The sequence below is a fragment of the Phalacrocorax aristotelis genome, chromosome 3 (assembly GCF_949628215.1).
Source record: "Phalacrocorax aristotelis chromosome 3, bGulAri2.1, whole genome shotgun sequence".
Taxonomy (NCBI): Eukaryota; Metazoa; Chordata; class Aves; order Suliformes; family Phalacrocoracidae; genus Phalacrocorax; species Phalacrocorax aristotelis.
The window spans coordinates 119,817,073-119,833,995 of record NC_134278.1 but is presented as its reverse complement, the minus strand read 5'-3'; the positions used below and the strand labels follow the sequence as shown (position 1 = coordinate 119,833,995).

The window sequence follows — 16,923 nt, the reverse complement described above, 5'->3', positions numbered from 1 at the left end:
ATGAGGGCCATTAGAAAAGCTTACCACCTCAAGTTACAATCAATATACAAACTATGATATATTGGTGCTTTAATATGGCATGCCAAAAGCCATTTTCTTGGCAACTCCTCTAAGAAACAGTATTTGGAGAGTGGGAGCAATACTTAAAGAGTTCTAGTTGATAGATGTATCATGTGTGTTCATGTTTTAGAGGTTCATGAATTAAATCGATCTGGGGGGAAAAAAAAGGAAAAAAGAAAGGAAAAGAAAAAAGAAACCACAACCCCACAGTCTCAAAATAATTGAAAGGAATATGCTATACTGTGGACCTTGGACCTTCTCTTAAGTATGCTGTATGCATGTTGTAACCTTTATCTCGTCCAAGATCACAGACTCAAAGACAGGAAAACATAGGAAGAAATAAAACTGCCCCAAAGCTTGCAGATAATTAATGTCATTTTTAAAATATATTATTTTATATCTTATATATAAGTAGTGTCATAACACAAAACTATGTAAAAAAAAATTGAATTGTGCAACAGTACTGAGCGTATAGCATCAACTAATCAAATCCATATACCTACTTCAATTTCACTCCCCTGCATTTATTCACGTACATCAGTAATGTTCACTTCCTTTCATCAATACCATTTTACCATCAATACCAAAACCATTTTTACAATGACAGCCACTGTTCTCTTCATTTCACATCTGTGATCAGGGCTAAACATATTGCTTACACTTAGACTTGACAACAGAGTTTAATGGCATTAAATCTCCTCATTTCAAGTCCCCAGTTACACAATATTCCTTCCACCTACAGACTCCTGCTGTTACCTTGTAAGCCTCTGCGTTGGCTCAGTAAATGCTGTTTTCCAACAGCATCAAAGATTCACAGCAAATAATTTCCTTTTTTTCAGTTCATGGTTGAAATGTTATAGCAACACAGTTAAAGAAGTTGATATAGACAGTGGTGGTTTTATATTTTATGCATTGAATGCTTCTCCTGGTATGTTGATTTAAGACATCTTGCTGCAGTAAGAGCAAGCTATTTGATTCAAGGTGGTGGTGGCGGTGGGGAGAAAATCAGCCCAGGAGACACTGCATTCTTGTAGACCAGTAGATAAGCCAGTTACTATCTACTGAGGTTGAAGAAAGGTGGAATTGCTTCTGATAATTCAAGTTTGCCATTCACGATCAGTTCGTAATGCAAATTATCTGAAATAGTATGAGAAGGAAAGCCTCAAATCTTCATGACTACACCAGAACACCAGTAATGCTCTGAAACAGCCTGCAAATTAAATCTCAGCCTTTCCAGTTGTTTCATAACAAAATTACACAGGCTAATCAGCAGCTTAAACAGATCACTACAGCCTAGCTAGCAAGGCGAACTGAGGCTGCTCAAAGTCAATTTTATTTCTGCAGCAGGAACTGCAGGAGGAAGTCAGAGATGAATGCTCCTCACATCTATACCTCACACTATGCTTCAGAAATACAATTTTGTGTTTGCATTGTTTTGGTCGCTGCTGTTCTCCAAAGCCTGAAAACAGCACAGCCTTTGCTAAAAAGGCACTTTATTAACTCGTCCTCTGCTAAAAAAGCATATTTTTGGCCACAGCTCTTCCCAGAGGAGACAGTAGACCACAGAACCAATATAGTCTGCCAGCACTATCAGACAACAACAGAAGAGTTAGATCGTAAGATAGGAAAAGAAAACAGGAACAGATTGCATTATGGAGTACTATGGCTAAAAGGATATGGTTTTGAAGTGAGTTATTTTGTACATATAATACACATTAAACAAATACAAATTGACAAAGGTGGCAAGTAAGATGATTTTTTCTCCCCCAAACTGTTTATACAGCACTGGATGTTCTGGTGACTTTGTTTTCAGACGTAAAATAAGACAAAGCCTACAGGCATACAGGTGTTCACTTATTGCAAAGTAGAACAGGCTGCCCAGAGTTCTTTTCAAAATTTCAAAAGAAAGAGCTGTCATGACTTTTTTCCCCAGACATATAACAACCTTTTGGTTAAAAAAGAAAACAAACAAACCTCTCAGTCGATGTTTTATCATGCTGTCATTACCTTGTCTTCTATTAACCCACCACTATTGATTTATTAATATTATGTCGACTTTAGCCTGCAAGGTTTTTAGATCAGGAGACAATATAACAGATTCAGCGGTTGTAAAGACCTGTGTATTTTGGGAATCTGTGAAAGGGCATTCGCATCACTGAGCACTAAAATACAAACCACACAGATAACGATATTTGGTCTGTTATGTTTTTTCAAATGTTGTAAATATACAGCAGTGGAACAAAAAGTTCCATTTAAGTGGTACATCCAAAAGCATCAGGTCACTAATATGCTCCTGGAAAAGATGCAAAGTTTGTCCATTCTAGATAGGATTGTCATCAAATAACTGCGAATCCATTACTTTCATCCTGTGTAGAAGGGCTCTTGTTACTTGCTAAATTTATTTTCCTGTTTGGACAGGAAATCATCTAGCTATCTCTCATTTTACTTAAACTGTTTCTTATCAAAGGAATCTCCCAGAAGCAAAGGTCATCTTCCAAAAGACAGCAGCTTTAAATTTATAAGTTTATGTTTCTTATACTTTCCAAGACTTCATCATGGAACCAGGTTTCAGTAAACATACTAGAGTTTTGCAAAGCCTCAAAAAGACGCTTGTAATCTTCTGGGTATAAGTTACGCATTTCAGCAGTTTTTGGAATTTCTAGCGCTCTCAGTAATTTGCCACTATTGTCCAAGCTCCATGACCTGAAACAAACAGACAAGAGAAAAATCACAAGTTGTTTTCAGTCCATACTGCAAACAGGAAGAAACCTCTGCTAAGAAGACATATAAATACCATATAAAGCCTCCAGCAGACATAGAAAATACCAAACCACATAAGCCTCCTCATTAGAGGATGGGTGCCCTCCCTCCTCTGCCCCAAGTGCATAAGTCAGCAACAGGCATTACAGCATAAAAAGGGGTTATTCTTCAATGCCTGGGAAATTAAAGCCAAGGTCATCTTCAAGATGACCAAGTATAGCATGAGTTAGTATGACTTACACCTCTCCAGGTATTTTCTTCTGTATATATAAACAGCTGTATCCACTGTCTCCCCATCTACATCACTGCTGTGAAAACTTGAACTTTTATAAATGTGCATGTACATTAACTATTTCCCAGACAAGAAAAGCATGTGTGAATATTCAGAAGATGCACATTAGAGGCCTTCAAGGTTAGCTCCACTTCCTGGCCGAAGGATGGAGCGGAGATTAGGTATACCACTGAGCTTTAAGAAAGAAACCCATTAAGGCTCTTTACACTTGTCTTTGTTAAATGTATTACTGGAATTTACTGGGGTTTGGGGTTTGTTTTTTGGTTTTGGTGGTTTTTTTTCCTTTCTGGAAATTAACTTCTATAAACCACTACCACCAAATGAGAAATGTATTATTTTTATTAACAAGTTGAAGTCAATGCTTTCCAGACTGCAAACACTTCCCATTTATGGGAAACGGAAATCTACTGATCATAAAGCAAAGTGAATAGCCCCCATGTAAAACCAAAGAGAATAATTAAGGAGATTTGCATAATTGGTAAATAAGTCTAAAGCCTAATTTTTTAATTAGATAACAGAAGGCCATTTGCGGACATCCCCACTCCACCTTCAATAACCTTTAGCTGTTTTCATTAGCATTACTTTGATATATATTATAAACTGAAACTCTTTTTCAGCTTTTAATTTCCATACCTGCAAAACTCTTCATAACTTTATTATATGTCTGTAAAGTGAGTGGAAACTTCTTGCAGATACATGACCTCACCTCCATTGGAGGTACAGATGATTACTGCACATCTACATTCTAACTACTTGTCGACCTTCCTGTCAAACCTCCAGTTTTTATCGTCTGTGAATACAGGCCAGGAACAGTCCCCAAATTGCTGTATCGTGGGTTGTAAAAATGAAATCTTCTATAGGTAGATAATTAATTTTTTTAAAAACCCAACTGTATTGCAGCTGCAAATTAATACTGCTCTGAGAATATATTTTAATATTTTCCTATATTTCTCTGAAAAGAAAAAGTATAAAAACTGTAATTCTTTCTTACTTACTTTAATCTATCAGTAAGTCTAGACTTGGGTTTAGCAAGACACTGTTTCACCATGAAAATAAAGGTAGCTGAATTTGTGGGCTTCAAGCCTCCTACAAATAGATTTCGCTGAGGAGTCAGTCGTACCAAACATAAATGGTCATTTGGCAGCCACTGGAAGAAAAGCAAAACAAGCCAATGAAAAGTCATTTTTAAAACAGTGTCTGTCTTTAGCTAAGAGTGTTTCATCTGTACCACCAGTAACATTTCTTAAAGAGTTTCAGAAGTCTTAACAAGATGATTTCGTTGGAAGCCAAGGGTTTAAAATGTTATTCTAGGACGAAGATGCTTTACCTCTCCCCACTCCCCAAACAGGAAAGGAAGCTGGAAACAAAACAGACATGCTATCACTTTGGTTTTATTTTTAAGACTGAACTTTCTAAGTTGAAGTAGACAATATGGGCTTGATGTGAGTGTTCAAGAGATTATATGGCCTATAGTATTCCTATACTATGCAAGGTATCAGATCTGCCTGCCTTTTCTATATAAAAACGGAATTCTTTGAGTGTAACGCTAAGACAATATTGTAACTTGAGGATTTTATGAAATTGGGAGGGAGTGGAGTCTTTAACTGAAATAAATGTACTTCTGAATCGGCAGCAATAGATATATCATCCAACACATCTCACATCTGTACTTCTCCTAAGGCTGCCACAGTACATCTTACATAATCCACCTGATCTGCCTCTCTACATGGCTTTACAACAGCACACTTGAGCGTGTCAGGCACACCCAGTCAATTATATTCACTAATAATCACTTATATTGTAAAGTAACATTTCAAACAACACTCAGTATACTACCCACAGCAGTTTTCTGGGGAGGGTAAAACTAAATAGTCAGTAAACATGCTTTTAAATTTTTGGTTTTGAATATAAAAACTCTTATACAAAGGAACATAATTACTTTGCTAAAAGAGAAAAGTAAAGAACTTTACATAGGGTAGTTTTCCACTTCTCAGTTTTACACTTTTTGACTCACACTTTTCAGCAATTAACTAGCACATGAGATCCATCTACACTGGACACATGAATAACCATCTTAATCAAAACCAGCAGCATACTGATTGTGCTATTAACTGTGGTAACACTTGTTTTCTTCAAGCAGGTAGATGCGACCCTGTCAGTAACTTCTTTTTCAAAAGACTTTACCTGTTGACATCCCTTTATGCTGTTTATTCACTATATTTTTTCCACCACAGACAATAAAAATACTATTTTATCTCAGTTTCTAAGCTAATAGCAATTCTTCACCCCACTTCTGATGCATCTACATGCTGCCCATAAGTTTTAATTAGAAGAACACTACTTTAAAAATGCACCACTCACAGCCAAAGATATATGTGTAAATGCCGTTACAAAGTCATTTTAACCTTTAATTAAAAGCAGTTTAGCTGCTTCTCAAAAACAAGAAAAGCGCACACAACGATCTTACCATGCTTTTTGGTACTGCCAGTCCCCCATTTTTCAAATTAGTTACAAATGATGACCAAGGCTCCTATGGGAGGGAACAAATGTATTACAGAATTGAAGTGCTTTGTTACAATTTGGAAAAGCATTTACCATCAATCCTATCAAATTACAAGCTTACCCCCATTCTAAAATTTACTTTAAAAACATGTAAATATATTAGAACTGAAAAAAAAAAAAAGTTGAATAAGCAGCACACAAAGGCCAGGCTGAAAATGTTATTTGATCACACTCCTGACAAAGTATTTAAGTAGCACTGGTAAATTATTTATAATCAAAGAAGTTGTATATACTACAATACATTAGAGGGGCTACCTATTGGTTTCAAGTTCAAAATTTGAACCAATGCTAAAAACTGACGGTGACCATAAGAGCTGCTGTACCAAATCCAAAGTCCCACCAGCTCAGTAACTTGTCTCCTGAAGCAGCTGCAAGCAGATGTATAGCAAACACTGTATGACCAGGGCATATGTATGTAATAGGTTCATTCCTTAAGCATCATCTTATTCTTCAACTCCTTAATATTTACCTTAATATATACCTTGTGGTATAAGGTATTTGAAAGGCAATAGATAATAAAACTTTTAATTTTAGATTAGCAAAACATCTAAACTACGAAGGTAGCTTCCTAGAAAAACAGTACAAACATAAATCTAAAATCATAAAGTAAGTGAAAGTTGATAGCCATGTGCTCAATGTGAGGGTGGGGTGACAATATAAAAAACTTTTTAAAACTAAACCATAGCATGTTTGACAAGGTAAGATAACAGGAGAAGCAGGCCTGCTTGGAACATAAAGGCACCAAGACTGACAAACGTACTTCTGCTGAACACAGCTCAGGAAGTGAAAAGCATACATGATGGCAAAACACAGGGGACATAACAAAGAGCAGACTATGACAGATTGGAAGAGCAGTCTAGCAAGATAAAAAGACTTACCTGTTGTGCAAACATCCTTTTCTTATCTACCAGCTTCTGAGAATAAATTATTTTGAGTACAGTGGCTTGTAATGAAAATACTGCCACCATAGCTAATAACGATGCTGCTTAAGTGAAAGAGTTTCACATAAAACACAACCATTTCAAGTGTTTATATTCAAAAGTTTTCAATAGTTTTCCAACTAATTTAATGTCAAATTAGCTTCCAATTAGTTTACAATACTAAAACACCATGAATCCTTTTCTAAAAGGATGTCCATAGCATTAAACCATATCAGCTGATACAAAATACTTACCATGTGCAGTAGCTGAATTTTACATCCTACTTGCCAAAGTACAGTAAGTGCTTGGTAAGCCTTCATTTCCCCAGGCTTTGCTGTTAAAACCTAATAAAATAGCAAAGAAAGAGCATTTTTGTTGCAAAAACTAAGATTCCTTTCTTATCTAAGCAAAATCCTTATATCTATAACAAGTGGTAAGAAATACATCCATAAAATTCCAAGGTAAAGTTACGTTAGGCCTCAAATACCTATTTTGTGCTATTTTGGTATATCTTGTCAGAACACATGATTAGAAGACATTATGGCAGTCTAAGTATTTCTTCACAGCAGTTGTTTGGATAACTGAACTGTGTAGAAATTTCCAGCTTCTACTTTCTGGTCCCTTTTAAGGCAGAGAAGTTTCACACAGAAGAGAAACAGGGATCATATTTTGTACAAAAACCATCACACAGGCAGTTATCAGCTCACACCGATAAAATAATATTCCCAACAAGACACACAAGCAGAGTAAGCCAAACATCAGGTCACTTCACTGAACATTAAGCAGCTTGCACAGTCATCATCCTGATCAATATTACAGATCAGACAACTCTTAGGGCAAGAAAAAAAGAAAAACTTGCGGTTATTCTCAAACAGGACAAAGAAAGAAGTAAATTGTAGCAGGGAGATTTAACTTCTTATAATATATTTAGAGAGCCTCGTCACATGATCAACAACAACAACAAAAAAACACCCAAAAATGAAGTTCTAATTGCATTTACTTCAGTACACAACTCTCATTTAACAGGGTTCACAATAAAACCAGAAAACTTAATAAAAACTACAGTGACTGCATTAAATGAATAGGCTGCCCCCTATTAGCTCAAAAATCTGGCCACTAAAAACATACCATTTATTTGGGTATTTCAGTGGTGTCCAACCTGTCATTCCACAGAAGACTTAATTTTTTTCAGTAGGGTGTCAGACACAACACAGGTTCTGTAAGCACACATGTAAGTCTTTGCTTACTTCAAGTAATTTCAAAAAGGTTTGTAGCTCTGTACGAACCTCACAGTTTCACAGAAGGAAAAGGTACCCTTGAACTGCAAGTACAGTTTTGGAGGTTTGGGACAGCGTAATTTAGGAACACGCAACCCAGAAAGCTGCTCTGCAACTTAGCGTACAGAACCTCGATAAAGAGCTATGTAAATGACTCATATTTTGCCTCAGTTTTTTTCAGGACTGCATACAAAAGTGGCTCAAGAGGGCAAGTGCATCTCACTAAGTATGGTATTTAGTAACTCCGAATCTTCTTCACAAGGCATTTTGAATTCAGTCTTCACTGAGTAGTACCTGCAACTAGTAAACAATTTTGTTCCAAAAGGACGTTACAGAATTTAAGCATCTCACAAGTTACAATGGAAAGTAGCTAGTCTGCTGCTACATATCCTTCTCAAGGATCAGCCTTCCCGTCTGTAAGATTTGTCGTTATGTGACAACAGAATGTTATCTTGCTATTACTGTATAAAGAAAACAAGTAGGAAACAGGCAAGACTTAATTCTAGCAGAAAAAGAAATTCACTAGCAAAAACATTATATGTGTAGACAATATAAATGTTTTTGTGTTCTGTGAAGCACTACTTATTCTCTACTACTTGTACAATCTTTTACACATACCTTGTACTCTTTTTCACTTATAAAGATGTTAAGTTCTACTCTTCCATATCTGTATATGGAACTGCATTCATACAGGGCAAAAAGAAGCCTCCAAAGTGTGTTCCTTTCCTTTTTTTGTGGTAAGATTCCAAAAACTTTCACAGGTACATCTGTTTCAACAGTGTGTTAAAGGTTCTTTAAAATTTTGCAATAGGTACTCAACAATCTCATTAATGCTAACGTCTAAACTGCAAACAATTACGAAAAGAAAGTGTCAGCACATGTTGCCCAAGGACGAATACAATTCAAGCTTTAGTCAAAGCTAAGCCCAGTTTGCATTAGACTAAGCCTTTATTAAAAGACAAGCAAATAGCTAAGATTTCATATTGTCACAAGGGTTTTTTGAAGCTATCAAGAACCTAATTAAAGCTGAAGTGTAGGAAATAATACCCATTAATCCAGCATATATATTAAATAGAACATGCACCTCAAGCAAATCCCAAAGATTTTGCCAAATTGCCAGTGCACCCTTCAAATGTATTTGTAGCATGTGTGATCATATACGTATACCTGCCCTCCAAGGAACTGCTGCTACACCCATGGTTTCAAAAAGTTTGTCAGAACAGATAGCAGGTGGTTTCACTGTTCCAGTCACCAAAGGATCCAGTCTAAAGAAGTCGCCATAAATTACCTTTAATTGTCCATCCAGGCTATTCTCTAGGGACTGAATAAAATTAGTTTCAGTTGAAGAAATCTGGACACAGTAACACATTAACCTGTCTGGCAAAACACGCAACCCAAACAAAAAAAATAAAATGTTCAAGCACCACCTGTCTACAAGAGTCAAATCTCAGAGCTGCTGCTTACAGCTGATACAAAGAATAGCTTCCCTCATTGTGCAGGGCATTTTGACATTTTTGGGACACTCAACTGGAGATTTTAAACACATTCTTAAATTAGTAAGATGTTCTGCAATGTTTCACAAAGGAAAGCTACACTCTTAATGGTTTACAACTGGAATTCTTCATATATGCAGAAAGAACGCCTTCTACACACATTGTCAGATGAGAGTCTTTGGTTCCAAATCTCTACTTGACAGCATCGTAACACAATCCTTCTAGGGCAACTTCTGCTGCTGTGTCTAACCACCTTTGAATCCATACCAAGCCAAACTGAACAGGAGAGGACCACGCATGTAAGTGTGTTAATATTACCAGTCAATTGCAGGACAATAGATTAAATAATACCATGAAATAATCAGAATAGCCAAGCTATTTTTACAGAGTTCTGAAAGCTACATAAAGACATCTTGCTTAAACTTACACAGCTACAACAACTCTGATTAGTATTAGCCTCGAATTTATGCATGAAACTATTCATTGGAAGACTATGAATCTGAATTCCTGCATATCCAAAATGTCAAATCAATTAATTATAAAATAGTCTGTTGCTGAATGTGCAATGTAAAACCAAACAATACCTGCTATTATTATTATTTCAAATGTTACAAGTAACTACCACTGGCTAATTCCTTTTTGATCCAACAGTTATTACACAATTGTAAGTTAATTTCTTACTTTCCCTTTAATTAGGTTTTAGAAACATGCTACCAAATCAAAAGCGTACCTGTAAGTTTGGAAGAAAAGCTGAGTTACTTTCTAGAGCTACCACTCTAACACCTGCATTGAGCAGAGTTCGGGTCAAGATTCCAGGACCTGAAGGGAGGAAATAAAAAAAAAAAAGTGCATTTTTTCTAAGTGATTCCCTTTAGTGATTTTCCCAACACAACACTTGGGACAAACCACCTTCAACAGGAGATAACCTGTGTTTGTTTAAACACACTTCAAAACAAGAGTCAGGAAAGATATTTACACTCAGCTTGCCTTGAGATTGCTCAGTGAATCACACTAAGCACAGCATTATAACTAGTGACTGAGGAACACTAGATAAAACGTTTCAAATGTTTCTACTACTTTTTCTTCTGCCAGCTGAAATATACTTTGAAACCTTACCCATATTGTCTCTACAGGTAAAATACCCTCTGCAGAAATATTAAAAACCATTAAGTAATTGCAGAGGGCTAGCTATGTAACGGCCCACAGTCTTAGGTGCCCTTTTACTGACTACTTTTAAAGTTCGCCTACAGAATCAAAAACACTACCTGGACAGAAATTTAAAACTTTGCTATAGAGTAAGCAGGGATGTAACACCAGTGACTCAGGTTTCCAGACGGAGAGCTCACTCGTTCCGGCCAAGCTCTGTATAAACAGACCCCCCGGCCGCCCAGCCCGGCGTACCCACAACACGCAGGCGGCCCTGCCGGTCGCCAACGCCCGCCCCGGGAGGGCACCAGGGCGGCGGCCGGGGCAGCTCCCAGCACGGATCCTGTCCCGGCGGGCCTGGGCAGCGCCATCACGCCGCGGAGCAGCCACCCCCGCCCGAAACCCCCTGGAGAGGAAGGGCCCCACCCCCTCCTCTCAGCACCACCTCGGCCCCGGGAAGCCGGTTGGTAGGGCCGCAGCTCACACTGACCCCGCAAGGTCACAGGAGCACGCCGAGCAGCGCCGCGTCCCGGCGGCCTCGGCGGCGTCGAAGCCCCGGAGGGGAGCCCACCGCCGGAGGGCGGCGGGAAGGCAGGTGACGGCCGGCCGCAGCCTCGGGGCACCTTACCGGGCGCGCACTCCAGCACGACGGGCTGGGGGCCGGGACTGGCTCCACCCTGCAGGCAGCGCTGCACGGTGCGCGCTAGCTGCGGGCAGGCGATGAAGCGGCGGAGCGGCACGCCGGTCTGCTGCAACTGCTGCACCAGCTGCTCCGTCTCCGCCGCCTCCGGCACCCGCAGTCCCGGATTCGGCCACTGCCCCGCCGCCCGCCTCGCCGTCGCCCAGCACGACGGCAGCCCGCACAGCAGCGGCCGCAGCCCCGCCGCCAGAGCCGTCGCCAGGAGGCGGCGGCAGCAATCCGCGGCGCCCGGCGGGGCCCGGCCTGCAAGCATCACCTCACCGCGCCGCCACCGGCCCCGCGCTAGCAAGCACCGGGTGCACGATCGCCGCGACAACGGGAGCGTCACTTCCGCCTCTCCCCGGCCTCTCTAGCGCGCTTCCGCTCTATCGTCGGAGGTCTCTCGTCCCGCCGTCCTCTCTATGGTGTCAGCCGTGCACCGCCGGCAGCCTGCGGCAGCGGCAGGACCATCCCCCTCACGTACACGCCATGCCGGCTGGCGGGTCCCGGCCGCCCGAGTCGCCGCAGCGGAGCTGAGGTGAGCTGACAGCGGCTTATCCGCAGGAGGAAGGGAGATGTTTTCCCCCGTGGCGCGCGCGCCGCCGCCTTCCGCTCGTCCCGGCCGCCCCCGGGGGCTACGGGGGTGTCAGGGCCGCCGGGCGGGCGGCGGCGAAGGTGCCGTCCCCGCCGCCTCGCCTTCGCAAGGCGGCGGAGACAGCACCTTCGCCACCGCCCGCCCGGCGCCGGCGGCGAAGCTCCGCCGTGAGGTGAGCGAGCGCGGGCAGGGGTTAAACGGCCGCGGCGCGTGGCGGGGGAGGCCGGTACCGGGATGGCAGGTGCCGGCGCTGCGGCTCCTTCACCCGGAGCAAACCGGAGGGATAAAACGTTGTGACGGCGCTTGGCCGTTGAGGAGAGAGGGGCGGAGGGGGAGGAGGCAGGCAGATAGCCAGGCAGCCTTCGGCCGGCAAGAGACGCTCTGCCGGTGGAGCGGTGTCTGCTCGGTGTGTTGGTGGAAGTCCCAGGAGCTACGTATTTAGTTTGAGGTTTGCCTGGGTGTTTCACGGGAGGCTTTGATCTTCGCGTCTGCAGCTAAATAGTCACTTCGGGACTTGGTTCTTTGTATCACCCTGCCGCCCTCAGCAGGTGCAGGATCCTGCTCCGGCAGATCGACGTCGGTCCTCGTCGGCTTCTTTCTGCCCGACACCGTCTTGCAGTTACGTTTTAGACAAAACCAGTAATTCAGTACTTTCAACAATTTCCCTAACGCCTTAACGAGAAATAACTTTAGGACCATCTTCAAAACGTATTCAAGTTCTGCGAAACTGGAGTTCATCCTTCAGAGATACTGTGCTAAAACCTGGCAGTGGCAGGTGAGTGGCTGCGGTGTGATGGAGTTCGGGGATGGCAAGAGAGAACCCCTGCTCCCTCCCTAGTCAGTGCAGAAGCCAAGAGTGATCTGGCAATCACAGAGTAGACTGGTCTTCAAACTAATGGCTCAAAAGTTGATTTTCTGGTTTTGTTTCTGCAAATTTTGTGCAAATTGCTTAATTTCTTATGCCTTGTTCCTCTGTTTGTAAAGTGAGAAATTAACATGTGCCTACTTAACAAACAAAGTAATTTTGTTTGACATATCTCTATCAAACAACCTGGGACAGAAAATTGTGGCTGTGCTATTCTCTGGCAGATCTGCGTGTGGCGTGGGGAGGGGCTGGGCTGAATTTAGGAAAGGTTGCAGATGCCTCATCAAATGCAGTAGTTCTTCATAACTGCAATTTAGTTTTAAATACTCTGCTCTTTTACACTGAGTGCTGTGATAGTCTTCCCTGTACCTCAAGGGGAATGGACAGACTGTTCAGCTGGATGATGGGATAGACCTCAATCCATTTTTAAACTGGACTTTATGTTTTTAATAGCTTTTTTGCTCTCTTACTAATTAGTCTGATAATTCAGTAATTCATAGGACTTCTAGAACATCGAGCAGAACTTGGTTTTCTTAGAGCAAGTGTTTAGTAATGTTCTAATTCAGCATTCCTTATCAAAGTTTATTGATAGTTATGGCCATAGAAATGTTAGGTGTAGTTGCTGTATTACCATGTTGTATTACATATATTTTTAAGGCTTATTAAAGGATTTTGGAATTTTTTGTTGCCAGTCAGAGCACTCGGGAGTGCTAGGGTCTTGTTTGAATGGGCTGTTCAGAGTAATCGAGATTATTCAGAGGAGTGCTTGCTAAGAAAAGCCAAAATGCCCTGACATTCTTCATACATTAGAAATAATACGCTCTTCATGTTTTTATTTACTTTAGCTTAGCATTTGCCTGCATTGAACCATAGATCTCTATATGATAAATCTATGGGTTGGTTTTCTGCTTCCCCTACCCCCCAAACTGCCAGATATATACTGAATTTTGCATGTGTAAAGGGCTACCTTTTCCTGACCTAGTCATTTATGAAAGTGTTGACTGACTTGAGAAACTGTTGAGACCTTAGGAAAATGGTAAGTTTTGTGTATTTTTTGTCTAGAAGTTACAATGCAGAAAGTTGTTTAACACATTAAAGTGTATCCCAAGGACATTTGAATAGTTATTTTTAAGTTAATAGCTGACAGTGGCATATATTTTCTAGGTTAATTCAGCTATTGCCACATGCAAATATTTGAATTTACAGTCTTACCTCAGTCTTATGTCTTTGTAATTTAAGTACATTTTTGAGTGCTCTGAGATTATTGTTTTCTCCTAATTATTGTTTTTTAAATAAATCAGCGAAGGAGTCAAAAGGGTTACCTGTTTGATTGGATTCCAGCCTATGCTTGAACCAAAAGAACTAACTAGTTGTACACGTCAAAAAGATCAGTAAAGAGGTATTTTTCTTCTCAGTGGTTCTAAATGTCTTTTGCATTTACTTTTACTTGGCTCCATTTAAAGTTTGTTGGTTTTTTTTTAAGCTAATGTTAAAGTGTTAGTCTTTTAGTATTATTTTGCTATGTATTAACGATTTAGCCATAGCAAATATGGACAAACATTTCTGAGGAAGGGGGGAAATTGCAGTAGTACATACATCTTGATCTCAGTTTTTTTCACACTCTTATGCCCATGCTTCATTTTAAGTACAAATTCAATAGAATTCCCATCTTGCACAAAAGAACCCAGGAGGTACATGAATGGAAATTTGCAGGATCATAATTTTTCTTGTCTGGGTAGTGATACTTATCATTTGAGTTTCATATTTGGCTCAGAATACAGATTAGTTTGTTAGTGTATAATTGTTTTAGAAACTCTTCATCTTTTTATTTTATTTACCGTATCCCATTTTATCATTAACTCATTGTAAAATTTAAGATTCATTCTTAATATTGATTGTTTTTAATTGGGCGTATATTGAAAGGTTTGCCTGTTACCAAATACCACCTGTAGTATGAATTTTGAAAAAAGCTTCTGTCAAACTGATGTTCAGAAAAAGAGCTGAAAGAATCACTTAAGTGTCTTATCTTCAGTAATGTGAAAATAAAATAACCTCTGATATGCTTGAACTGGCAGAAACATCTTTGTGCCTTGCTGAGATGCAGGATGTCACAGAATCGTTTTCGCTTACTTTATTCAGCAGACTTCCATAATCTTGTTGTACTGCTTTGGATGGTGACCAAGGAAAATAGTAGGAGCAGTAAGAGATTTCTTCAGAAGTGCTGTAAGCACTGTGCACTCAGGAAAATAGTCTCTAGGAAGAATTATTTTTAAAAAATTCAATCAGAGTGTAGCCTCATTCTTTTGTCCTATTCCAAGCCTATACATGAACAAAGGGTATGTCCCAAACACTGAAGTAGCATTTAATCCTCTTGCACAATCTGGTTTGAGATCCAGTGAGTTTGCAACCTGTGGGTTGTATTGGACATCTTCCTTCTAAGTGAAAATCAGTCTTTATAATGAGGTCAGCAATTTTGTGTTCAGAGCGACTATGCTTTATAAACCCTAACTTAATGCTTTTTTCTTTGTAATCTTTTTGACAATGAAAAATGGCTGGACACATGGATTTGGGGGAGAGGGGTAGAGTTTTTTGGTGTTTGGCCAAGCTATTAGTAGTAAGGGAAATACGGATCCAAGGTTCCTTGGAAGCTTGCCTGCTCCATGTGACAGTGTAGCTTCCAGTGTAGCACAAAAAACCTGATTAATAGGGAATTACTGCCCATTAAAAGTGGGCTAGATCAGTTGTGCAGATCACTGGACAGTGAGTGCTCAGGTACCAGTTAAGTGAAACTATCAAGTTGTTTCTCGCTGGAGATTGTTTCTGTGCACTAGGTGTATGACCATGTATGTTAATATAAGCTTATTTGGAAAAAAATTATGTTAAACCATTCCTCCTTTGCTATTTTTCTGTTATAGTAACATGCTGTTTAATAGGAAAGCATTTCTGCACCATGTGCAGATTGACTTTGCAGCCTTACTAACACTGCAGCAAAGTTCTCAACTGACAAAAGAGCCATTCAGCACAAAAATAAACATTTTTAAATGAGGTGATGCCTTGAATTCTGTCCCCACTGATGTTAATAACAGTGTCCATGTCTTATTTTCCTGTATAATGAACACTAAGCAGCAATATTTTTGACATTTTCAGTGGAGAAGCAAAGGGTTCTGTAGTGTGAAGACTGTTGCATAAGCTGTGTATTGTAAGGCATTTTGGCAGGGGTACAAACTTTCTCACTCTGTGCTATATCTGTTCTGTGTATACAGAGAAACTCAGTCCCTAGGGCTATCAATCTGGCATCTTTCATCAGCACTAAATTTACTGCATATATTTTTTATGGGCATTCAAAAAAAAAGTGCTATTAAACCTTTGGGGACAGGAGTAAAAACATTCAAATAGGTGCATCTTCTGTTTACTTTTCTCAGAATTCCTCTCCATTGAATTCTGATGAGCACATTCTGCTGACTCTCAAATTCACCCAGCCCATGTTTGTGTGTATATCCTGTCATAAGTCTTTATTTTGAACGCTTTGGCAATCTTATCTTGCTCAAGAACTTATCACACTAAAGAGGTTTTTTAATCTTTTTTAAATCATTTATCTACTTACTATATAACTGTGATGTCTTTGAAAATGTGTTGCGAACTTATAAGGTAAGTTTATAGGAGAAATTGTTAGTGTCAAATATTTCTGTAGACAAATTTTGGTGTGTTGCACGCTTGCTTTTTAGGAACAGAGTTGCTTAGAAGCATGAAGCTTTTTCTACTGTTGTTCCAATACACTGCTCCATCTGTCCAAACTGAATTGCTAATGTGTGGCCTTATAGCGTAAGCTTTAACACTGCTTTTTTCCGTCCATGGGATTAATTTAATTTTCTTGTTTTATTTTGTTTGGAAAAATAATATTACACTGCAGGGCAAATTCAAAGTAACTTCGGGATTAAAACAAAAAAAACCAACTAATCTGGGGTTTTTTATATCTTTGTAATATGAGCGTGTTTGGAAGATTTTTAGGTTCATTTGATGAATATATTATTGAAATAATATGGAAATTTGTAATGTACATTTTGGAAGTTCTGTTCTAATGGTTAAAACTTTGCATTTCGTGTGTTTTTAGCCTCAAAGTGAGGGCATGATGATCTTAGCGCTTTAGACCAACATTTCAGCTGGACCTGCATCACAGTTCATGTGTTGTTCATTCTGTTGTTATGGTTGGCTACTGGCAAAATAAACAAATCGGGGCATATCTGTCCCAAAACTGGGAAGTTTGTAAGTTGTTA

At 39.9% G+C, this 16,923-nt stretch overlaps 2 protein-coding genes across 5 annotated transcripts in view; one reads left to right on the top strand and one right to left on the bottom strand.

Annotated features, from left to right (window-relative positions):
• Window positions 1–2,251: 2,251 nt before the first annotated feature.
• On the bottom strand, window positions 2,252–11,463 carry TFB2M (transcription factor B2, mitochondrial). Its single transcript, XM_075089360.1, has 8 exons — window positions 11,139–11,463; window positions 10,095–10,183; window positions 9,039–9,192; window positions 8,490–8,638; window positions 6,849–6,938; window positions 5,580–5,642; window positions 4,108–4,259; window positions 2,252–2,763 (listed from the first exon to the last, which is right to left on the bottom strand). The coding sequence occupies exons 1-8, from the start codon at window positions 11,461–11,463 to the stop codon at window positions 2,577–2,579; spliced, it is 1,209 nt and encodes a 402-aa protein (XP_074945461.1). The 3' UTR covers window positions 2,252–2,576.
• Window positions 11,464–11,583: 120 nt separating this feature from the next.
• The window catches only part of CNST (consortin, connexin sorting protein), a 62,092-nt gene continuing 56,752 nt past the window's right edge, over window positions 11,584–16,923 (top strand). For 2 of the 4 annotated variants that reach the window (XM_075089354.1, XM_075089351.1), the window contains exon 1: window positions 11,598–11,727. The gene's annotated coding sequence lies outside the window, so the exon portion shown is untranslated. Of the gene's footprint in view, window positions 11,728–12,329; window positions 12,560–16,923 lie in introns of all 4 variants that reach the window. The other 2 variants (XM_075089353.1, XM_075089352.1) reach the window with 2 other exon arrangements.

Coding starts and splice junctions, on each gene's coding strand:
- TFB2M (XM_075089360.1), bottom strand. CDS start 11,463: ATGCTTGCAGGCCGGGCCCCGCCGGGCGCCGCGGATTGCTGCCGCCGC. Junction 10,184..11,138: donor CGTGCTGGAGTGCGCGCCCG/GTAAGGTGCCCC, acceptor TCCTCCCTTCAG/GTCCTGGAATCTTGACCCGA. Junction 2,764..4,107: donor AGACTTACTGATAGATTAAA/GTAAGTAAGAAA, acceptor TGTTTGTTTCAG/GTCATGGAGCTTGGACAATA.